The 25,580-nt window shown below is 40.6% G+C and overlaps 1 protein-coding gene across 3 annotated transcripts in view; it reads left to right on the top strand.

The window, feature by feature from the left end:
* The window catches only part of TXK (TXK tyrosine kinase), a 63,605-nt gene that overhangs the window by 35,995 nt on the left and 2,030 nt on the right, over positions 1 to 25,580 (top strand). For all 3 annotated transcript variants that reach the window (XM_025435748.3, XM_049092940.1, XM_025435749.3), the window contains 8 exons: positions 1,587 to 1,666; positions 2,574 to 2,701; positions 10,256 to 10,330; positions 13,262 to 13,433; positions 16,365 to 16,581; positions 18,768 to 18,832; positions 21,210 to 21,328; positions 22,821 to 22,978. In XM_025435748.3, the coding sequence (XP_025291533.1) occupies positions 1,587 to 1,666; positions 2,574 to 2,701; positions 10,256 to 10,330; positions 13,262 to 13,433; positions 16,365 to 16,581; positions 18,768 to 18,832; positions 21,210 to 21,328; positions 22,821 to 22,978 (1,014 nt within the window). The remainder of the gene's footprint in view (positions 1 to 1,586; positions 1,667 to 2,573; positions 2,702 to 10,255; positions 10,331 to 13,261; positions 13,434 to 16,364; positions 16,582 to 18,767; positions 18,833 to 21,209; positions 21,329 to 22,820; positions 22,979 to 25,580) is intronic.

The following is a 25,580-nucleotide window of genomic DNA, read 5'->3' as shown; positions in this document are numbered from 1 at the left end:
TTTTTATTGCTTTGTGATCATGACTATTTGTACTTTTTCCACTTTGAAGAGAAGGTCACTACTTATACAACTTGACTAAATGCATGATGCATATGTGTCTATGTATATACAGTACATACTATATACTGTACATAAAACTTTGCTTTATATATCTTAGTATTTTACATCTTGTGTCCTCTATGGTATATAACACAATCCTTGTGCATGGTAGGAATTCAATAAAAGCTAGATTTTTATTATTTTAAATGGTTATAAGAGGTTTTTTGGCTTAAAAGTTTGGTTGGAAAATGAGGTTTGTTCCTTGGTGAACATCTAGAAGAAAGAGAAGACTCTGCTTAATGTATGGTGTTCATTTTAAGGGTCACATCATGGTGTTTGGTTTGGACAGTTCTTAACTTCTTGGCACTTCTTAAGTGTCAACTTTCACACATTCGGCAAGCTTCTGAGGTGTTTCACTCTCCACAAGTGTAAACATATTCAGTAAAGATGAAAACTTCTTACAGTATCAACAACTAACACAAACCAAACATTCAACGCCCTTTGAAAACAATCCACAGTTTTCTTGGAATTTCCCAGAGGATGTCAATGGGAATCCAACTCATAACCTAACACCAAACATATAATATTCTTCTGTCCTGCAATTCTCTTCCTGTCTCTCCTATACTCTGGAGAAACTAAGATGATTCCCAATGCTCTTCTCTCCAAACTTTCTCAAAGCTTCTCTCTCCATCCCTAGCATGGATTCTGCTCACTTTCCCCACTTCCTGCTTTTCCAGATATGTTTTTCCTTGCCTCCCTCACTCTACCTTCTGTGTTGTTTTTCTTCCACAATACAACCTGCCAATCTGTCTCAGAGTGCTTCCTATTCATTAGCTATGTTTATCTATTATCTTGATCAATATAACAAAAATAATGAGGACGCCTGGGTGGCTCAGTGGTTTAGCATCTGCCTTTGGCTCAGGGTGTGATCTGGGGTCCCAGGATCGAGTCCCACATTGGGTTCCCTGTGGGAAGCCTGCTTCTCCCTCTGCCTGTGTCTCAGCCTCTCTTTCTGTGTCTCGTGAATAAATAAAAAAATATTTAAAAAATTAAAAATAACCAAAATAAATGGTGGGGTACACGATTGTAAAATGCAGATTATTTTTAGAAAAATCAAGAACGAGGTTTTATTTATTTATTTATTTTTGAGATTTCATTTATTTATTCATGAGAGACACAGAGAGAGAGAGGTAGAGACACAGGCAGAGGGAGAAGCAGGCTCCACGCAGGGAGCCCAATGTGGGACTTGATCTTGGGAATCCGGGATCAGGCCCTGAGCCAAAGTCAGGTGCTCAACTGCTGAACCACCCAGGCTTCCCAGGAACGAGGTTTTAAAAATACTCATATATTACAAATTCTTGTCCCAATTATGTATTTTTAGAGGTGTGACTTCTTAATGTATAAGGGAGATAAGATTGCCTATATTTGTGAAAACAGTCTCATTCACATATAGTAAGTTAGTAACGGTTTGGTTTTCATTCCTGAGATGTAGATTTGTCTTTCTTCCTAATAAGGAATAAATGTGTACAATGAATTGTTTTTTGCAGTCTAAAGAAGGTGCATTTATTGTCAGAGATTCAAGACATTTGGGATCCTACACAATTTCTGTGTTTATAAAAGCTAGAAGGTAAGCAATTATGATTTTGATCACTTTAGAGGTAACACTCCTTGGGACAGTCTTTCTTACAGAGACACCATCACGTAGAGAAAGAGAGATCTTAGCATGGAAGGTTGCTGGCCTGGAAGTTAGTACATCTGATCCTCTCAAGTTGTATCCCTAACCAGCTCTGTGTGTGGGCAGTGACTTTGCCGTCTCCTTTTCCTAACCATGAGGAAGTTGGCTTAGTTGTAGACAGTGGCGGTGCTTTCCTCACGTTCCTTGGCTTACCTTGGGGTTTTCCTGCAGAGAGTTCTCCTGCACTCAGGAAGCTTCTGTGCCTTTCTGCTGGAGGATGTTCTCTGGCTGTGGGAACTCATGGTCCCCCTGGGTAGACTGGGAGTGCCTGAGAGTCAGCACCCTAGGAGCAGCTCTCCATCAATGAGGAATAGAAGATCTACCCCTCAGCTCCTTTGCACTTTAGTGGGACAATTCTCAGATGTGTTCCACAGTCTCTTGTGTCTTCCTAGAGCCCTGGTAGTTCATAGCAAACCTGCTCATCCATATACCCTCTATCAGTTTTCCTCTTTGTTTGATTTCTCCTTACACCCCTTGCGGTGCATTTATTCACTCATTGAACTGATATTGGCATTCCTCAAATGCTTATACGTGTCCCTAATGGGCTCTACATTTTTGGACACTGGAATTGTCAGCTAGACAACTTTGGCTGAAGTTATGTTCAAATCTATGGACCCAATAAGATAACTAAGGAATTTACCCAGGGGCTGTGAGGCACCAGTTGAATCTAACCCACTCTGCAGTGTGTAGTGTCACTGGAATAAAAAGTTTTAAAGGTGGAATCCTATTGCTCAACGAATTGACTTAGTTCCAGAGTGATCTTTTGCTTGTTTACTAATTCACATTTTATTGATTGTAGAAATATGGAGGCTACCATCAAACATTATCAGATTAAAAAGAATGACTCGGGACAGTGGTACGTGGCTGAAAGACACCTCTTTCCATCAATCCCTGAGCTAATCTGGTATCACCAGCACAATGCAGCAGGTAAGTCAGGAGCTTCAGGTGAAGGGAGGCAGGGAGCCAGGCCCCAGACAGGCAATGCATCTTTGGTGTCAAACACTGAACAGGAGCAAATACCCCACCCCCTGCAGAAATGCATAAGAGCCTGAAATACAACTTGTGTTCTGAACAGGTCTCCTCACTGATGCTTCTTTGTTTTTCTAGTCAGGGGACAAGAGGTAAGTTGATTTTTACATTTCTGTCAGGTTAGAAAAATGATAGCTGGCAGAAAAGCAAAAGGCAATGTAATCATCAATGCATTAGTTCTTGAAATTTATGTAGGGTGAAGTGTAATGGAATTTCAAGTGTCCTAAATAATCATGCCTCCTTATCTTTGCTCCCCAAAATTTGCTCTCTACTTCAATTGTAGGAAAATTACCCTTACATATCTCCTTCTCGGGGATCCCTGGGTGGCACAGCGGTTTGGCGCCTGCCTTTGGCCCAGGGCGCGATCCTGGAGACCTGGGATCGAATCCCACATCAGGTTCCCGTTGCATGGAGCCTGCTTCTCCCTCTGCCTCTGTCTCTGCCTCTCTCTCTCTCTCTGTGTGTGTGTGACTATCATAAATAAATAAATTGAAAAAAAATTAAAAATATTTTTAAAAAAATATCTCCTTCTCTGTTCTTTCTTGTTTGGTGAACACAAAAAGCTGTAGAGGACACAGCCTTTCACAGTCAGAATTTGACTTAAATAAAGCAGAGGCATCATCATTTGACCTCTTCCCCAAGTGTTTGCAATACTTTAGCAATAATTTTGCAAATGTATCATCTATGGAAAGATCTAGGATTCTAGAAAGTTTCACCACAATGACCATCACAGCTTTAGCCTTCAGCCCTCACTCAACCTGTCCTTGACCACTTTGAAGCCATCGGGGAATCTTCTAACTGCGACATTATAGAATTTGAAACCTACTGTAACTTTTCATATTATTTGACTTCTTGCCATACAGTACTTTTTTAGATTTCTCTCATGAAAAGTTGTTTACAAAAAAATCCTTTTGGAAAGTGGCTACTTTTCCACTACACAGGTTCTAAATATCAAGAGTAAATCGAAGGAAGTTTTTCTACATTTATGGGATGAATCTGCATAGATATTCCAGATGGTCACTGGGAGTTTGGTTAGAGAGGAAGTAGCAGTGAGTCTGAGTGGGGCCAGAGAGGACATATTTGTGTCTAGAGATAGAAATAGAATCAGATCAGTCCTGAATTTTTTTTCTCTACAGTCCTCTTTTCCTTCCCTTCAAAGAAAAAATTTGAGAAACAGAGTGGTTATGCTAGTGTGGTTAAAAAAAAATTACTAACGTAGATCAAGATGTGCTGACATGAGAAGATGGTAATGATAAGTTGTTCAGTAAAGAGAAAAAAGTGCAAAGCAATATCTCAGAATATAGTCCCACTTTTATAAACAAAAATACACACACGTGTGTGTAGAGAAATTTTGTTTAAAGTATAGGTAATAATTTTCAAACTAATAAGATTATAACATACTACAAACTTAATGTTTACCTCTGGAGAATGACACTGGGGTAAGGGAAGATTATATATTCTGCCTTATAAGATTGCTTTAGGGTTTGATATTTTTTGTTACAGCATACATGATTATTCTTATAATGTATAAAATACCATATAGATCACTTAAAAAATAAAACTGGATCAGGGATATCTGGGTGGCTCAGTTGGTTAAGCATCTCCCAGGGTCATGGGATTGAGCCCTGCATTGGTGCTCCTTGCTCAGCTGCTTCTCCTCCCTCTGCAGGTGTTCTCTCTTTCTCTGTCCAATAAATAAATAAAATCTAAAAAAAAAAAAAGAAGAAGAAGACAGTGTGAGGTTATTATATACAAAAAAAGAAGAAGAAGAAGAAGAAGAAGAAGAAGAAGAAGAAGAAGAAGAAGAAGAAGAAGAAGAAGAAGAAAAGAAAAAGCTGGATAAAACAAAATAACAACAGAAGAAAACCTTCCAACTCTAATTGCTCTTTATTAGGGAGAAAAGAAAATAAAAAAAAATAGAAGAAAATGAGAAAGAAAGATGATAAGAGGAAAGGAATGGGACCCCAAAATAGTGGATGCTTAGTGAAGACTTACTTTGGGCCAGACCCTGTTCTGAGTGCTTTTATGTCTATTTATTTATTTAATCTTCAGAACGATCCTATGAAGTAGGTGCTGTTGGTATTTCCATCTTACAGATGAAGAAACTGAGGCATGATTGGTACTCACAATTACACAGTTAAAAAGTGTTTGTGCTGAGATTGGAACTCAAGGACTCTTTGAGACCATTGGAGCCATTGAACCCACTGGCGCCAGAGTCTGCACTCAATGGCTGCTGTAGCCTCCAGAAAGAGACACATCCTATCATTAGATGGTACTTGGGAAGGTCCAGTTTCAGAGGAGGCTGTGAATCAGAGCCCATGACTATCCTGTCTACTTTTTGACTTCTGGTCTATTTAGCTCATGACAATCCATCTCTTTCCCGGAAGTAAGGACAATGCCAAGAGGGTGACAGGCTTCCTTCTATCAGAGAGATAGACTCTCATTAAACCACTGGTAGAGAATCACAGAATAAAAATGTTGAGCAAACAAGAACTTGGAAAATTAGAAGAAAGTATCAGGGTCTTAAAGAAATTCCTCATTTTGTTCTTCGTTTGGATCATGCATTATAGGATCCCAACTCGATGAGGGCTCCAACCTCAGCTAAGTCTTCAGAGTCACTAGTGAAGTAGCTTTTCCTATTTTCTCTTCAGACATTCACCATTCTCCTCAAGACCCCACTTCCAGTGTTGTTCACTGTCCCTATCAGCAAACCCCTTGCCATCCACCTTATTAAGAAATTTGAAGTCACCTGACATGAGCTCCCTCAACCTTGTCTTCCCACTGCCAAGCTCTCAGCCTCACCTCCCTCCTTCCAGTAGTAGCCAGGACGAGCCTAGGCCCCTGCTCCCTCCACTCCTCTGCTGCTGAGACCACCCAACACCCTTTCTCTCCTGTAGCTTGTCCATTTCTTCTTACCTTCTCCCTTTACCCTGTAAATATGCTTAAGACTTTCTTATTAGAAAAGCCAAAAAACAAAACAAAACAAACAACAAACAACAACAACAAAATACCCCAACAAACCCAAAGCCCAACAAACCCACAAAGCCCTCCTTTCTTCCTTTAGACATTGTTCTTCCAAGTGACACTTTTGGAAAAATGTGTCCACATCCCCTTTCTCCACTTGCTCACTTTCCATTTGCTTTTTAAACGTCTGCACCTGGCTTCTGCCTCCATCGCCCACTGTTTTACGGGTGGCCCCCGAATTGACCTACAGGGTGATGCTTTTGAGTTCTTGTATTTTCAGCCCTCTCTGCTCTATTTGCAGTGTCACCCCTTGAAGCTCCCTGCTTTCCAGATGTTTTGACACTGCCTTTTCTTGTTCTTGAACTCAGATCATTCCTCGAAGTTCTTCCCAACGGGTCTCACTTCTACTCTTAGACGTTGGCATGCTGCAGGAATCTGTCCCCGATCTCTTCTCTCCTCGCCCTAGACATTTCCCTTTGCAGGACTCTTCCATCTGGGAGTCCCAGGCACTTGCAGTCCCACAGGCCCTGAACCGCAGCGATGAAATGGAATTCTTCATCTTAACCGCTGCCTTCCCTCCCAGCCTGCTCCCTGTTCTTCCTGTTGCCCATCTCAGATAAGAGTGTCACCATCCTGCTGGCTACAGGGGCTGGAAACATAGGAGTCACAAGAGACAATTCCACTCTTCCTAAAGGATAATGTCTTTCCCCTCCTCTGCCCCCCTCTCCTCTCCTGCCCTTCCCCACCCTTCACCTCCCTTCCTTTCCTGCTCTTCCCCTTGCCCTCCTCCTTCTCCTCCTTCTTTAGTTATTGAAAACTTTTTTTTTTTTTAATTGAAGTGTGGTTGCCATACAATAGTACATTCAGGTGTATAACATAGTGATTGAACATGTATATACGTCACAGAGGGGTCACCAGGAGAACTCTAGCTACCATCTCTTGCCATACAAAGTCGTTACAGATTATTATCTATATTCCCTATGCTATGCGTTTTATCTCCTACAAGAAAATTGTATGTCCTACTAAAAGGTGTGTCCCTTTTAAACCCTTTTCCCTATCTTGCCCATCCTACCACCCCCTAACCGCCTCACTTTGGCAACCATCAGACTGTTCTGCTTCTATGAGTAAGTTTCAGTTTTGTTTTGGTTGCTTGCTTCATTTTTTTTTAGATTCCACATATAAGTGAATTCATACAGTATTTGTCTTTCTTTCCCGGATTTTTTCACTTAGTATAATACCCTCCAGGTCCACCCACATTGTTGTAAACAGCAAGACTTTATTCTTTCTTATGGCTGAAGAATATTTTATTATTCCCGCCACATTTTCTTTATCCCTTCGTCTATCAGTGGACACTTAGTTTGCTTCTGTGTTTTGGCTGCTTAAATAATGCAGCAATGAACATAGGGGTGCATATGTCTTTTCAAATTAGTGGGGTTTTTTTTCAAACTTTTTTTTTTTTGGTGAGAAATACCCAGAAGTGGAATTCTTGGATTGTATGGTAGTTTTATTTTTATTTTTTTGAGGAACCTCCACCCTGTTTTCCATGGTGGCTCACCATTTTGCATTCCCACCAACAGTGGGGAGGGTTGTCTTTGCTATGCATCCTTGTCAATACTTGTTAATTTTTGTCCGCTTGATATTAGCCATTCTGATAGGTGTGAGGTGAGATCTCATTGGATGATTAGTGATGCTGAGTAGGTTTCATGTGTCTGTTGACCATCTGTATATCTTCTTTGGGGAAATGTCTCTTTGGGTCCTCTGCCCATTTTAAAAACTCAAATTTTTTTATATTGAGTTGTATGAATTATTTATGTATTTTGGGTATTAACCCCTTTTTGGTTATAGCATTCGCCAATATCTTCTCCCATTCAAGTAGGTTGCCTTTTGTTTTATTGGGAGTTTTCTTCACTGTGCAAAAGCATTTTAGTTTGATATAGTCCTGTTTGTCTATTTTTGCTTTTGTTGACCTTGCCTGATGAGACAGATGAAAAAAATATTGCTTAGACTGATGTCCAAGAACTTACTACCTATGTTTTATTCTAGGAGTTTGATGTTTTTTGGTCTTACGTTTAAATCTTGAATCCATTTTGTGTGTATGTGTACATGGTGTAAAAAAAGCAGTATAGTTGTCCAGTTTTCCCAGCACCATTTATTGAAGAGACCATCTTTTCCTCATTGTAGGTGTTTGCCTTCTTTATCAAAGATTAATTGATCCTATAAGCTTGGGTTTGTTTCTGGACTTCCTATTCTGTTCCATTGATCTATCAATCTGTTGTTGTGCCAATGTCATACTGTTTTCATTACTATAGCTTTGTAATATAATTGGAAGTCAGGGAGTGTGCTACCTCAGCTTTGTTTTTCTCTCTCAAGATTGCTTTGGTTATTCAGGCCCTTTTGTGATTCCAGACAAATTTTAGTACTATTTGTTCTAGAACTTCTGGTTCATTATCAAGTGCAAAGAGTTTCATATCCCAAGTATGCCTCATATAGGTTCCTGCCTCTGTCTCCTAGTGCTGTTCTAATCATTGTTCACTCGGACAATTGTAATGGCCTCTTAACTAGTCTTATCTTCAGTGTTGACTTCCCTTCAATCCATCCTCTATGCTGATGCCAGAATGATCTACCAAAAATGTAAACCTGATGATGTCACTTCTATATTGGGGACTTTCAATGGCTCCTTCTTACCTGCAGGATGGTGTAATGTTCCCTAAAATGGCTTAGAAGGCCTATCGTAACCAGAATACAACCTACCTCTCAAGGATAATTTCTGGCCTCTTCTATCTCTTACCTTTTGCTTAAATAGCCCATCCTGCTTCCTACCTCTAGGTATCATCTCATCTGTTACCTCTGTCTAGAGTGCTTTCCATAGATTCTCTTCAGGGCTTAACTTCATTTGTCACATTCATCTCAGATATCATTTCCTTCTAGAAGACTACTTTGAATCCAAAAGTGTGTAAGGTGCTATGTCCTGGAGCATCTTGTGTATCTCCAGCACAGGACTTATTCCTTCTATATTGCAGTTGCCTTTCTCTGCCTGTCTTCTCTCACTGAGATGGAGCCCCTGTGTGCAGAGTCCTCACCTTATTCATCTTTAGTCCTTCAGAATATTTGAGATCTACCTAGAAGAGTGGCTTGCACACAATAGGCACTTAATGATGCCTCTTTCTGTTCTTATACTGGCCAAGTTTGCTTCTGTCTTCCAGCCTTTGCACTTTCTGTTCCATCTGCTCAGAATGCTCTTCCTCCTGACCTCTGTAGGATGGCTCCTTGTCAGTTAATGTCTGCAGAGCTGTCATCTTGTCCGAAAGGCCTTCCCTGAGCACCCACTCTCTGGAAGCTATATTTTATCTACTCTGCTTGCAACTCATCATCTTCTGCTTCTTCTTGTGTGTGTGTGCGTGTGTGTGTGTGCACTTATTTTCTCTTCCCCTGCTACAATGTAAGCTCTATGGGAGCAGGGACTGTCACTGTCCTATTCACTGCTTCATTGCTGTCTCCTACCATCTAGATAGTGCTCGGCACAAAGCGGGCCCCTAATCAACATTAGTTGAAGAAATAAATAGTAAAAGCTTGTTGAACTAAATTGAAATTGATGTAACAAAATACTACATGTTGATCCAATCAAAAGAAGTCTCATTTACTCTACCATTCTATTTTATTTTATTTTTATTTTTATTCACATGAGACACACAGAGAGAGGCAGAGACACAGGCAGAGGGAGAAGCAGGCTCCCTGCAGGGAGCCCGATGTGGGACTGGATCCTGGGACTCCGGGATCATGACCTGAGCTGAAAGCAGACGCTCAAATGCTGAGCCACCCAGGCTTCCCACTACCACGCTATTAAAAAAATAATAATAAAACAAAGCAAAACTAAACAAAACTACTCTCAAAAAATAGGGTAATGAAACGAGTACACTTAAACACTGTTGGTGGTTGAATGAATTAGTACAATTTTTCTATACATGCTCTGCTCAAGAAATCACATTTTAATTTATTCTGAGAGAGTAATTTGAGAGGTACATAAAGATTTATGTTCAAGAACATACAGCATATTTTACAGTAGTGAAATCTTAGAAATAACTTAAAGCTCTATTGATAGTCACTAACATATATCAATGACATACTGAGTATAAAAAGTTTACAGCAAAACATTTACTTTTCTGTGAAAGCTCATTGGGTGTGTATATGCTTTCAAACACTTATATAGAGATTTTTGCAAAGGTGTTCACCAAAATGATAACAGTGCATCTCTGGCTGCTGAGATTTTGTGAGGTCTTTACTTTGTCTTTAAATTTTCTTGGATTTTAAAATGTATGTCCAATAAGCAAATGTTGCTTTATGCAAAGTGGGGAAAATAGGTAAATAGAATACTGTAGAATATTTTTCTGCCTAATTTATTTGAAGCCTGGCACTGTCTTCTAGTATATTTGTTTTTTTTCTTTTATGTTAATTAGTAGACTTGAAATGCTGATTTCTCTCCCTCCCCAGGTCTCATGACCCGTCTCCGCTACCCAGTTGGACTGATGGGCAGCTGTTTGCCAGCCACAGCTGGTTTTAGCTATGGTAATGTATGCACACGTACCCAAGTACAATGTCAAATCCCGTAAAGAACCTGTCCCAACTTCCCTCTACATTCTTTAACTCCTTCGCTTTTCTGAGATGCCTAGACAGGTTTCCTCTCAAAGTTTAAATCCTCTTTCTGAAATACTTAAGTACATTCATCTCGCAACAGCAATTTCAACTTTGGAAAGAAATGTTTCAATTTGACTTCAAATTTCCTTACACATTAGCAGGAGCTCTTTTTTTAAATATATATGTTTATTTGGAATTCAATTTGCCAACATATAGTGCTCATCCCGTCAAGTGCCCCCCTCAGTGCCTGCCACCCAGTCATCCCATCCCTCCGCCCACCTCCCCATCCACTACCCTTTGTTCGTTAGCAGGAGCTCTTTTGATAAATTAGGATTCTTTTTTTTAAATAATAAATTTATTTTTTATTGGTGTTCAATTTGCCAACATACACCCAGTGTCATACCGTCAAGTGCCCCCCTCAGTGCCTGTCACCCATTCACCCCCACCCCCCACCCTCCTCCCCTTCCACCACCCCTAGTTCATTTTTATTTGGGTGTTTGAGCTGTTGCTCTCCCGGTACAAAGGTGGCTGGGAAATGACCGCCCTCCAGGAGAACCTGCTTTAAAGAGCTGCTAAAAGTGTCGTCCTCTCCTTTTGAAAATAGAACTTGTAGAAGGTTTAATCCGAACTATCTTCTAGCAGATGTATACCTGCAAACTGTGAGAACAAATAAGAGCCAAGGAATTCTGTTTTGTGATTTGAGGACACCCGATTCCCTTAAATTTCTTTCATTAATGAGAATCAGAAAATCCTGAGAAAATGATAACATAGTTATGTTGTGCCAGGACACCAGGGGCTCTATTTTAATTGGAATGGGAGAATGATTCAGGATATTATGGGTCCTGGGTTATTCCTCTGTCCCTAAAGACAATGTGGATAATAAAATTCTGCCATTAACAATTTATTTAAGTTACATGTGGTCCTGTTCAAATTTTTAAAAAATAAACGTCTCAATTTTTAACATGTAGAATGGCATACAACTCATAACCCTGCAACTCAGTTAGTTTTGCCTGGTTTTGACTATTTAATAGAAATGAATAAGACAGCATGCATTTGTATCTGGCTTCTTCTGCTTCACCCATGGTTGTTGGTGTGGTTGCTTCATCTCCACTGTGGTGTAGTGCGACACTGCCTGACAATGCCACCGTTTACCCATCCTTCGTTAGGTGGCCATTTGGGTTGTAACCAATTTTTACCTCATAATTAATATCATTATGGACATTCCTACATGTCTTTTGATGAAGTTCAGTACACGTTTAAGCTCCAGGAATGCTGGACACACACCTGAGAGTAGAATTGTTAGGTCACAGAGTGCGTACACACTCAGATTTAGTTTTCAAAAAAGCTTGTACCAAATTACACTTCAATCAATAGCATGTGGGAGTTCCCGCTGCCCCACGCCTTTGCCTTGGCCAATATTTAGTATTCTCATGGGTTCTTTTCTTTGGTTTTCACTTTAGGCAATCTGATGTGTGTAATAGTAGTATCTCTCTGTGGTTGGAATTTGCATATCCCTGGTGACTAATAATTATGATGAACTTTTTATAGGTTTTGTGGCTATTTGGATATTCTCTTTTGTGAAAAAATATTCACGTTTTGTAACCCTTAAAAATATAATCTGCCCTTTTCTAGTTTTTTTTTTTCATATTTTGAATAGGAATGCTTTACTGGTTACATGTTTCAGAAATATCTTTGCCCAATCTGCAGCTTACCTTTCCCCTCTCTTAATGGGGCATATTTGACAAACAGGATTTTGATGGAGCGTCACTTGTCAATATTTTCCTTTATGGTTGTATTCTGCTGAATAAATTTATGCCAATATCAAAGTCATGAATATATTTTCCCATGTTCCTTTAAAAACATACCTATTATTGGGAGAGGGAGCCCTTTGCAAAGCTGGCTTGAAGGTCATTAGCCTTTGCAATTTATTTATTTATTTATTTATTTATTTATTTATTTATTTATTTATTTTTGAGATTTTATTTATTCATGAGAGACACACACAGAGAGGCAGAGACATAGGCAGAAGGAGAAACAGGCACCCCAGGGGGAGCCTGATGCGGGAATCCATCCCTGGACCCTAGGGGTCACACCCTGAGCCCAAGGCAGGCACTCCACCCCTGAGACCCCCAGGTGTCCCAATTCTTTTAAACGCATTATTTAAAGTTCCAGCAGATGGCAATGTTGCTGTAGAAAAAGACATACTACAAGAGGAAAGATCTGCTCCTTCACAAGTGTTTCCAAGAGGGTTATTTTAAAAGTTCTTTTGGTTTCCAGGAAATATATACCATAACACAAATTTCACTTCAAACGTACATGTAGATACATGCAAGTTAGAACCCTAGCGTTGGTCATAGTTATTAGATGAATTTGTTAGACTTTTCCCCAAGGAGAAGACCCTACTAAGGCAAGAAAAGCCCCTTAGCTGTGGGAATGGGCAGAGGAGCATAGAAGGAAGTGAAATGGGGAAGCAGGGCCATATGTTCCTGCCTCACAAGTTTACTTGGCGGGACAAAAACCGATGGGGACATACAGACGAAAGGGGCCAGGTCTAGTTCTGGTAGGTAGGTTTAGTTTCGAAAGGCCTTTCATGTGGGGTCTCTGGAAAGAGCAAGAATGTTCTGATATCCATAATTTCCTCTCCAAGCAAGTCAAGTTTGTATCTTTAAACCTGAATTCTGGAATTGCACACGGAATTCCACCATGAGAGTATTGAAAATGGTTACAGTTCCCCGCCCCCTTTACATTTATAAAAATTTTAACCTCTGTATAAAAGAAGAGAGTAGGTCTAGATAATTCCTGAATCTGTTCTAGCTCTGAAAGTTTTCCCTACTTTGTAACATGGATGTTTTACTTTTCTAGAAAAGTGGGAGATAGATCCCACTGAGTTGGCTTTTGTAAAGGAGATTGGAAGCGGTCAGTTTGGGGTGGTCCATTTAGGTGAATGGCGAGCGCACATCCGGGTAGCTATCAAGGCCATCAGCGAAGGCTCCATGTCCGAGGAGGATTTCATCGAAGAGGCTAAAGTGATGATGTAAGTATAAGCAATACCCAGATAAATAGCAGACAACATTGGGGTGTCATGGAAAGAACATGGATTTTGGGGCAGTCACACTTGGATTTCTGTCACAACTCTGTCCAAGCTAGTGGTGTGACCTGGGCAAATTATTTGACCTCTGCGTGACCTGGGTGAGTTATTTCACCTTGCCAAGCCTCGATTTCTTTACCCACAAAATGGAGATAATGGTAACCTTGTCACTGCATCAGCGTGTGAATTAAATGAGATAATTCACGAAAGTGACAAGCCTGCATGTTCTTTTCAGGGCTCCTTCCTTCCTTCGCCTTGTCCTTGTCCTTCTCCTTCCTCCCCTTTCCCTTCTCCTTCCCCCTCTTCCCTTTCCCCTCTTCCCCTTCTTGTTCCCCTTTCCCTGCCTCTTCCTCTCCTCCTCCTCCTCCTCCTCCTCCTCCTCCTCCTCCTCCTCCTCCTTCTTTGGCTTTTCCTGGAAGCAAAAATGTTGATTCTGTCCAAATAGTGATATAAGGATAAAGCATTTGCTTTCAGAAAATTTAAGAATCCCGAGTTCTAACAGTCACTTCTGTGGCCCTTTGGACGCCGCTCCTATGGGATCACTTCTGTGATTTCCCAGATCAACATATTCGACTCAGCTGAATATGTGGCCGTGGTGTATGTCTATAATCTGGGCTGGATCAGGACAAGTCAACAATTTGGTACAGATAAAAGCCATCAAATTTCTTTAAGTATTTGTTCAACACTTAAAGGAGCAGCAATGTGGTGAAAAACGAGAACCCCAGATGGCATTACCTAGATTCTGTTATCCAAAGAAATTTAGTTCTGTTCTAAAAATACAGATGTCAACTAAACAAGCAAACCAACGAACAGACAAACCAAAAAACTAGAAGGGATTAACTGGACCCATTCTCCTTTAACAGCAGAGCAATGCTATCTCTTGGGACTCTCAACCTGTACCCCAAATGTACTATTTAAATACCCTTTCCAGTCAGTTACAACAAAATGAGCTTCAAGGGAAGTTATGCTAAACACAATTTTCCAGTGATATCAGCTTCCCAAAGATGATCTCGTGCCCCTAGGTGGCCCCTGGCCTATATTCCTTGATACCACCTGCATCAGACCCTAGTTTTCCTACATCTAAAGGAGAGACAAATCATTATATTCCTGTGTTGATTAGATAGGTGTTATAAGAATGTGCTTCAAAGAAAGTTGAAGCCATACTGGAATTTCTATGAAACAAAAAAGAATTGGAGATGTCCGATGTTACGGTGAGAGGATTCCTGAAAGGATCAAGCCTTATTGGGCATTTGGGGGCACAGTTTTCCAGGGATGGTATTTTGAGGATGGTGGAAGACGTGCAGAATGTGGAAGTATCATTGGCTCCTGGATGTTTACAGAGGCAAGAATGAAGCTAATGGCTTATTTTTAAGTCAGTTCAGATAGACATTCTGTGTTCTTAGGTTTGAACACAGTCTATTTTTTGCTGATTTTTTTTTGTTTTTTGAAAGTGAGGCAGAAGGATTTCCTTCTAACTCCCTGTTGCAAATCCATTCATCTTTACAAAATTACCTAGCTGACACACACTGAGCTCCATCTGCCAAGAATACCCAATTGGGTCACACTGTCTTACCTTCACTGTACTTGTTAGTTCCTTCGCCGTCCTTGTCACTACTCCCGTGATACTGCTAAGCAAACACAGTGTAATGTTTCAGTTCTCAGATGTTTATGCGTGGGTATCAGTGTTATGGTTTTCTCATGGCAAATCAATATTCTATGTTAAGAGTGATTTCCCTGCCATTATTCTGTATACATATGAATTGTCTCTCTTAACTGAAAATAAATTTTTCTTTATAAATTTCGAATTTATAAAATATCTTTATACACTAGAGAGATAAATCAGATAAAATACACAAGATATATGTCTACAGATTAAAATCATGTATAGATTCTCTGAACTCCTCTTTCCCACAAACTGGTAGTGTTTTTGCATGCTAACTATATGGTAATATGTCAATTGATCACTCATATACATTATTTTAAGATAAATAATCTCCCTGAGTCATTGATTTTTATTTTGCCTCTATGAATGAAAAGAGGTGACATTTCAAGTTACTTTTGACTAACAGAAATTGGCTTATTATACATCTTCAAAAATTACAAACACTAACTTGAATATTGTTTTCCATGATGCCTAGTTGGCATAACAGGCCTTTAGGGACTGAATGCTATACTTCAGAAGGAACAATAAACTTTGGAATTTTAGATGACTAAAAGTTCCATGTGTATTTTAATAGATAATATTCAAGGGCATGTGTGTGTGTGTGTGTGTGTGTGTGATTGCTAAATACAGAGCAGGGTTTCAAGTTGGCCAGTGTTTTTCAGTCTCCAACTTTATCTAAATATTTCTTTTTTAATGCCTTTATTTTTTAGAATTTAATTTTCATTTTCTTTCTTCCTTTCCTTTCCTTTCCTTTCCTTTCCTTTCCTTTCCTTTCCTTTCCTTTCCTTTCCTTTCCTTCATACACCAATCACGGTTTCTTCCCTTCAATCTGTCCTGAATTTTGGTCTGAGCAGCTGCAGTTAGGAAAGTTGAAACTCAAGGATCAGGAGCTCTGTTAAGACCTGAGCAAGAAGGCACAATAAGGAAGCAAAAGGCTTACTTACAAGGATGACAAACAGAAAAAATAGAATACAGAGCACGTAATATTCTTTATCTGCAGTGACTTGGGAACTACTGCTTGAACTCTGTGACCCCGCTTGTTCAGTGCCTAGAGTGGAAAGGAAACAGTCCTACTTTCTCTGTGGTTGGGTTAATTTTTATCATATCTTGATGTTGAAAATTACATAGAGTTTGTGAATATCACCCATTGAGTCTGAGCACTTGAAAGTGCAGAAAAGCCAACCTGCTCACTGGTGTGTTTTTTTCCTCCACAGGAAATTATCTCATTCAAGGCTAGTCCAGCTCTATGGGGTGTGCATACAGCAGAAGCCCCTGTACATTGTGACGGAGTTTATGGAGAACGGCTGCCTGCTGAACTATCTCAGAGACAGGAGGGGAGCGCTTAAGAGGGAGATGCTGCTGAGCATGTGCCAGGACATCTGTGAAGGGATGGAGTATCTGGAGAGGAACTGCTTTATTCATAGGGATTTAGTAAGTATGATACAAATTCACTGATTATTTTATTCATTATATTCAGAGGAATATGACAGTTGAGGACTTTCAGTGTTTAAAATAAAATATCTTTGGCTTAATTTTTTTAAAGATTTTTATTTATTTGAGAAAGAGAGAGAGAACACAATAGGGGAGGGACGAGGACCAGAGGGAGAAGCAGGCTCTCCACTGAGCAGGGAACCTGATGGGGGCTCCATCCATGCCGATTCTGGATACCAGGACACCAGGACTATGACCTGAGCCAAAGGCACACGCTTAACCAAACGAGTCATCCAGGCGCCCCTCTTTGGCTTAATTTCTGACCACTTTCCTATTCATGTGATTCTCTGGGAAATGTAGCTTTATTTTTAATTGCCCATTGATGCTGTGGCCAAATAAGGTATTACCCGAAATACGCCTTGAACTAATTAACTACTATGATAACCAACTAACCAAAACTAATTTACTTTTCTTTCCTCTCACCTTCCCTCTCTTCTTTCATTAACTTCTACTTTTCTTCCTTTCAACCAATAATCGAATACATATTGAATGCCAGTACATGCCAAGCACTCTTGCCAGGAGCTGGAGATGACAGGAGTAAAGGATAGCTCTACTGGCTCCCATCCAGGGATGAAACTACTTTCATGTGGAGGTGATTTGGTTGCAATAGTATCACAGCGGCATTCCTGGCATTCCTGAGGAGAACTGGAAATGTTAAATCATTGTGTTCTGAAATGCTCAGGATGTTACATCCTAAGAAAAAAAAAATTAAGGCTTGTCTTAGCCCAAATGCCCTGGAGAGTTCAATAGGCAGCCACGACTCAGAACCACTGCTCTAGAAGTAGACTGGCTGGGTTGAAATCTTGCCTTTATTTCTTACTAGCTGTGGGATGTTGGGCAAGCTCACTAACTAGTACAGTGGCACCAATTACAGCACCTTCCTCCTGTGGGCTTGTTGGGAGGATCACATGAATAAACAGGTGTAAGTACTTACAATTGCACCTGGCATATAGAAGAGCTCAGCAATGCTAACTATTGCTATGGAATAGTAATAGTCTGTATTTCACAGCAATAGCCATTCCACAACCATTGAGACCATTCCACAGCCGTTGAGACCACTCCACAGCCATTGAGACCATTCCGCAGCCATTGAGACTGTTCCACAGCCATTGAGACCATTCCACAGCCACTGAGACCGTTCCACAGCCATTGAGACCTTTCCACAGCTGTTGAGACCATTGTTCTGTATCCGTCAAGGCACATTTCCCAATCTCCAATCTCCACATTTCCCAATCTCCCAATCTTAGCTATCGAACACATTTTTGAATGGATGAATGTGGCATCAATCCCACCTAGCTTACTTTCCTGGTCCCTGCAGGTCAGTATTTCCTGACAGGGATTAGAATTCAAAACCTAGTTGAGTGATAATTCTGGTCATTCTATTTGTTCCAAGTGGCTTCTCTCAGATCCTCCTACCCTTGGTTTCTTCCTTGATTGCTTTCTTTTGTGTTCTATTTTATCCACCTTCATGCCATTTAAAATATATCAGCTAAGCATGAGCCTTTCCCCTGTCAAGGGCTTAGCTCTTGGTTTGGTTTTGAAACCCTTGCTAGCATTTGTCAAAATCTTCTAAACTGACTCCTGGCTTACCATTTTTAAGTTCTTTGCTTTTGTTTTTGGACTAACTGAAGCACATATCATCTTAGAAGAGAACAGAATCTATAAAACTATTGGCTTACATAGGGCTTAATAACCAAATCAATGATTTTCTTTGACGAAGGTCTCTGAAAATGGATTATTTTGGCATCAAATACATGGTCTCCGCATATTTAAAAATGCACACTTTTAAATTTCAGGATTCATAGTTTAACATCTCTTTGCTGTAGTCTTCCAATTTATTGAAGATCCTTCTTGAGAGGGTTTAAAAAACTTTTAAAAGGAAAAGTATTAAAATTGCTTTTTACTTTTTTTGTTATTTCTTTGAAGAATCAATACAATCCATCATGAGGGCAGATATATTGATCATATATAGCATGATGGGTATTACCAAGGAAACATGTCTGCTCACACAGAGAAGTAGTGTGGGGGTCCAGGTAAACTGAGGAAAAGGAGAGTAGAAACTCTTGAAAGAAAACTATATTCAAATATGGATTCTTCTCTCTCTCTCTCTCTCTCTTTTTTTATAGGCAGCAAGGAATTGTCTGGTCAGTGCTGCAAGTATAGTAAAAATATCGGACTTTGGAATGACGAGGTATAATATATAAATATTTCCTGTTTACTCATAAGAGGGAATCTTAGATCTGTCTCCTAACAGATTTAAGATGTTGATAGCATTGCTTTCTTTCTTTTTTCTTTTTTTTTTTTTAATCCTGTGAGGAAAATGTTGATGTGGTTGCTTGGTGTGTTGCCCTGCTTTGAATTTGACACAAACCCATGTTAGCTGTGAGGCAAATGGACACTTGAGACAACTCTTATCTTTTTTCAAAAGGTCATTCTCAGTCATAACATTTTTAGAAATGTCTCGATCTACTCATCATATGCATAAGATTGAGGAGAAAAGCTTTTCTGACATATGTGTATTTCTGAAAGATTAAAAAAAATAAATTGGTTTAGCTCTGATTGTTCTATGTCATCTTCATACTCTATTATCAAGGGTAACAGTTGACTTTAAGATGACAACTCAAGTGTGGAGAATCTAACCTCATTCTCTGCAACTCAATGCAATGCCCTTTCCTTCAGGCTGCTAAAAATTCAGTGCCCGTGAACCCAGGGTTTCTCTCTGACTCATTTTAGGGTCAAATTCAGATTCTGTATGTCTAATGGGGCCACGTACTGGAGATGGCATGTCTGGTCCTTGTTGTTACCCATTGACAACTGGTAGCCTGCGGGCACCATCTTCCTGTTTTGTCCTTGGCTGAACATCTGCATAGGTGGCTGCTGACTCATCTCCAATTTCTGTCTGCAAGATGCTGTTGCACTGGCATCATTCTCCATGATTAGGAAAATGCCTGGAGATATCCAAGGCCCTGTTGCCTTAGGCACATCTGCAACTATTTGTTTTCTGGAATCTTTTTTGCTTTTCCAGGGGCTTGACCTGGGGAAGAGGCATAGGCTCTGTTTTGCTCTTAAATCCCAGCAATCTGTAGTGGGGACTTCTTTGCCTGCCATGCTAGCCGGGCAGTGCTGGTAGAGTGAAGACTATATAAGACCCTGCCTCAGCCACCCACAGATGTCTAACACTCCTCCGCCTTTCCTTTATCCTCTCCCACCTCCCAGCTCCAGAGGTCATTTTCTAGGGGGATGAATGGTGGTGGTCAGGAGTGTGTGTGGGGGGGTGATATTACTCTTATTTTATGAGCCATTCTCTCAAATAGTTTATTAAGAGCTCCATCCTCCTCCTTCTCTGGAAAGCCTAGACTTTTGAAACTCAAAAGCTATGAAAAATAGCTCTTTCCCTTTTGTTTTCTATTACTTACTTTTCCCCCTTAGTAGGATGGCTTCTGGCTCAAGAAAGCACTTAAAGGTGGTGTGAGGTAGGGGATGTGGGAAAAAAAAGAGGGTGTGAGGAAGCACTAATAAATAATTCAAAAATACCAGACTGCACACTCCAGGCTCTCTTCTCTCTAGATCTCATACTTGATGTTCCTGCCTACAATTCTCAAAAGAGAGAGGTTTAATATTGTTGTAGTTTTTAAAAGGAGGTGGTAGTTATTCCTGATTTCATATAGGGCCATGGTAATGCATTGAACATTTTTCATATTAAATGTATTATGTTCAATACTCTCATTTCTCTGCCTAATAAAACACATATGCATGAAGAAAAAAATAAGGCATCCAACTTTGACTTTATTCTTTGCCATATATATTTATCTCTTATGTACTTTTTACGACACTGGTTGTTAGACTACTCAGCATGCTCCTTTGAGAATTAAGAATTTGTAAACTAACATAATCAGTGGGTTCTTGACTCAAATTGATTTGGATTGAAGAATTGTTCTAGTTTTCTGAGACTCAAACCCAAATGAGGCTTGGTTTGGGGAGGAATCACTATATATGATATTTTCCCATTTTGGTAACAGAAGAGAAATTTTCAGGGGTAAAAATGCTTTCTGTTTTAAAGATTCATTTATTTATTTGAGAGTTTATTTGAGAGAGAGAGAGAGAGAGAGAGAGAGAGAGAGAAATTGAGTGAGTTGGGGAAGAACAGAGGGAGAGGAAGAGAGAATCCTCAAGCTAACTCCCTCACTGAGCATGGAGCCCGACAGGGGGCTTGATCCCATGACCCAGAGACCATGACCTGAGCCAAAGTCAAGAGCTGACCACTTCACCAATAGCGTCACCCGGGAACCCTGCTTTCTCTTTTATTTTATTTTTAAAGATTTTATTTATTTATTCATGAGAGACACAGAGAGAGGCAGAGACATAGGCAGAGGCAGAGGCAGGTTCCATGTGGGAGCCCGAAGCGGGAGTCGATCCTGGAACTCCAGGATCACGTCCTGAGCCAAAGGCAGATGCCACCCAGGCATCCCCTGCTTTCTCTTTTAGAACTTATAGTAGATGAAGGAAGTTGGAATGAAGTAGAATTTGGAGGGAATTAGCACAATGTGCTTTGAATCTCATGACCTCAGGTACGTTTTGGATGATGAATATATCAGTTCTTCTGGAGCCAAGTTCCCAATCAAGTGGTCCCCTCCTGAAGTTTTCCATTTCAACAAGTACAGCAGCAAATCTGATGTCTGGTCATTTGGTGAGTAAATTTGATGTTCATTTGTTGGAGATTGATTTAAGAAAAAGACAATCTTTTTTAAGCTTTGATTTTTTAGCATGATGCGGCATTCTAGAAAGGTCTTCATGTAACTGTCTAAGGTGTTCTAAACATACCCAGGCTGTCTTTGGCAACTGGTGTCAGACACCTTCTTATATAAGTCTGCCTTTTGGATCTTACCTTTCCCAATGAACTTACGTATGGCAGTAAAGCCATAACATAGAGTCTACTGATCTAGCAAAAGGTGCAGCCACCTTTTATACACCACAGAGACTTGCAAGAAAAATAGATCTTAAGGTGTCACTGAATTTCACATGTCATTAATAAACTTCATTTCTAACTACTGAGCAGCACCAACTGCATTTGCTTCATTACCTTTAAATTTTGTGGAATTTAGTTGTCGGCCTCCTTGGGAACTGTCAGTTGGAGTTTATATTGTGTAATGTTCTTCACTGAGAAAGAGATGTTGTAGACCTATGTCCAGCGGAGTTCATTCTTTGAATTGATTTTCAAAAAGGTGGCAGTAAATGTTCAATAAGCTATCTATTCTCTTTAGCCCAGACCTCCCTGGATGGCTTCTTTGGTTTGGAGAGAGCTCTGCACCCTCAAAAGGGCGCGAATATTTTTTATTGTCCACATAAGGTTAAGTGTGTATTATTGATCCCTTTAGCTCTCCCCTGCCTTTTGGTGGTTTTGACAGGTGAGATTTTTAAGCTCTACAGGAGAGCAGTTAAATCAGACTAACATGTAGCAACACAGGGACCTCATCAAGTGGTTGCAGAACAATTTAGAATTTCTGAGTTTTATCTGACCACTTGTCTCCATCTCCCTCTGGACAGTGAGCTTCCTGAGCACAGGGACCGGCCTCTTTCTTAGAATCTTCTGGCTCTGGCATATGCTTGACCTCTAATCAATATGTAATACATCTTAGAATAAGTGAATAATGAAATGAAGTCCAAATGGGAGTTTGAGGAAGTCTCACTAATCAACCTATCAGTGATTTTAGAACACCTACATGGGTCCGGAGCTCCTGCTAGGTAGTCTGCTCTACCCAGCTGTCTAACCTTTCAGTGGGAAGAGGGGAACAAGTGCCATCTACTGGCTGGTAAACTCTTGGCCTGGGCAGGCATCAGAGGCTCGCTCGCACAATTCCATCGTTTTCTATGGGATGGAAGAGAGGCTTGTTGATCTCAGGGTGCGAAGACACGAACATACTTAGAAATGAAAACACTGGCAGCATTTTCTTTCTATGGGGAGGCAGTTAAGGCCTGGAAAAGAAAGGCCTTGTTTTCACTTGGAGTATTTTCAGATGTCAGGCCTGTTCACAAATGGAGACGCACATGGTCTGATTCCTAGATAGAGCTGCTCTCATTCTGGATGATTATAATTCAAAGGCTGGAAGAGGAAAATAAGGCCTTGTGGTTTGAAACCGTTCTTTCAAGCAACCTCTTGTTTGCATGCATTTCGTGTGTAGGAGTTTTGATGTGGGAAGTTTTTACAGAAGGAAAAATGCCGTTTGAAAATAAGTCGAATCTGCAAGTTGTGGAAGCCATTTCCAAAGGCTTCAGGCTCTACCGTCCTCAACTGGCGCCAATGTCCATATATGAAGTCATGTACAGCTGCTGGCATGAGGTGAGTGTCCCCTACTTTCCTGGGTAGGTTGGCAGTCCCAGCAACTGAGAACAGACCTGAGGGTCAAATGTGACCCCAGGTCTCCATCACGGCAGGAAAAGGGGTCTGTTTCTGAAGAGTGACCACTAAGGGTCAGAAGTGCTATTTCTATCTGACACTCACACTACAAAGTCATGAACCCATTTTGTTTTCCTTTCATCTGAGGAATTCAGCACATCTTTCTTTTTTTTTTTCTTTCTTTTTTTTTTCAGCACATTTTTCAAGTCTTATTTTTCTGAGACTGGCTCTTGCGGAAACTCTTGATGTTAGTGGAGCCTCAGTGATGAGATGTTTTACTCCCCTTGAAAACTGGTGGGTGGACACTAAGGGTAGAATCAGGTTTGGTAAACTTCCACATTGAAAGAGAAAGGTGTTGTTTTTATTTACTTGACTCCTCTGTATTTTGTCTTGCTTTCCCAAGGCTAACAGTAATGGGTTTCATCTCTTTTTTTGGCACTCAAGACTCCTGATAGATTAGGAATAAAGGCAGAAAGTGTGCCAGGAGCTTGTACTCAGGAAATTCTCTCTGGGGAGGGAAGGGTGTCTGTTTAGTTTTTCTTCCTCTTGAAATGCCAAGCTTAAAAATAAAGTCAGATGTGTCCTGTCTTTTCTGGGCACAGACTCAACACACCTCTCCCCTTCGTATCAGACTCCTCTGTGATTTCTGACAGCTTTCTCTTTCTAGCTGACAGTATCTGTCCAGAAAACCCACACCTGGGTGAGGAGTTTCCTCCTGGCTGAAAAAGAAGTCACTTGATCCACAACCCATGAACCCTGAAAACCTCAATATTTCAGGAGCAATGTAGTTGTTCACATTACGGAGAAGTATTAATCTTATAAAGATCCTTGATGTATGAAAATATCTTACGTGTGATGAACTGCTCTGTAAGGGGCCTTGAAAACATAGGCAAGTGTCAAGTGAGCCATTAGTAGCAAACGGCTGTCCTGAGAGCTTCTCCGCAATAACAACGCAGTGGCTCAGAAATATATATTGCATGTGGAACAGCATCCATGTCCATGTGCACAAAACACAATACTTTTTGAGATTTTATTTATCTGTGGAGAGGAAACAGAAAAGGGAGCAAATGGGTGGCTGGCAGGAGGGCAGAGTAAATGATGTCGAGTCTCAAATTGTAGTCAGAGCATTGATTAAAACATTGTTTTTGGTTATGCTGATATATTTGTTTGCAAAAGGTGATTTGCTACAACTTTTGAAGGTGATCTAAATACCCTAGGTGCTTAAGCACCTTTACATTCAAATGTGATTATATTATCTCTCTCTCTCTCTCTCTCTCTCTCTCTCTCACACACACACACACACACACACACACACTGATACACACATAGTGTCTCATAGGCTCTACTACCTGCAGAACATGAGCTTCCTCAAAAAATTCCAGAAATTATTCCTGGGATCTCAAGAACTCCAATGTGTGCTTACACACCCTTCTGCTCGGACCTTTTTATTGATGCCCTCTGCTTATTTTTTATTTTTATTTTTGGTTTATTTTATTTTTATTTATTTTTAATTTTTTTATTGGAGTTCAATTTGCCAACATTTAACATAATACCCAGGGCTCATCCCAGCAAGTGCCCCCCTCAGTGCCCGTCACCCAGTGCCAACCCCTCCACCCACCTCCCTTTCCACCACTCCTTGTTCATTTCCCAGAGTTAGGTGTCTCTCATGCTTTGTCACCCTCACTGTTATTTTCACTCATTTTCTCTCCTTTCCCTTCATTCCCTTTCACTAATTTTTCTATTCCCCAAACGAATGAGACCATATAAGTTTGTTCTTTTCCGATTGACTTATTTCACTCAGCACAATATCCTCCAGGTCCACCCACATTGAAGCAAATGGTGGGTATTGCTTCTAATGGCTGAGGAATATTCCACTGTACACATAGACCACAGCTTCTTTATCCATCATCTGTCGATGGACACCGAGGCCCCTTCCACAGTTTGGCTGTTGTGGACATTGCTGCTATGAACATCGGGGTGCAGGTGTCCCGGCGTTTCACTGTGATGCCCTCTGTTTATAAACCACTGGGGGTGGTGTTTCCCCACAAACCCTGCTGCCAGTAATCTTTGTGAGAATGTGGCTACGAAAGTGGTCCTATTTCCTGAGGATTTTATTTTTTTAAATTTTCTTTTATTTATTCATGGAGACACACAGAGAGAGGGAGAGACACAGGCAGAGGGAGAAGCAGGCTCCCTGCGGGGAGCCCCACGTGGGACTCGATCCCAGGGCTCTGGGATCATGACCACTGAGCCACCCAGGTGCCCTATTTCCCATGGATTTTAAAGATGCCAACAGTGTCATCTTTTCTTCCTCATGGAGCCAAACCACATCCCATGGTGAAATAGGAAAAATGTTCCAATCCTTGTCTCCGTGACCAGGGATTTTGTTGACTGAGCCTTTAAGACAGCACAGTGTGTGCTCCAGGACCTGCAAAGTCCCTTATGAAAACACACCTTTTGCTTTCTGACTGAAATCCTTCTTTCTACAGGGGATCAAGTCCAGCAAATAAGTGGGCAGAGCCTGAGAGCCTGCAACTCTGGGGGT

Source organism: Canis lupus, chromosome 13, assembly GCF_003254725.2.
Source record: "Canis lupus dingo isolate Sandy chromosome 13, ASM325472v2, whole genome shotgun sequence".
NCBI lineage: Eukaryota > Metazoa > Chordata > Mammalia > Carnivora > Canidae > Canis > Canis lupus.
Note: the sequence above shows the minus strand (reverse complement) of the source record. Positions and strands in the feature narration are given on the sequence as shown.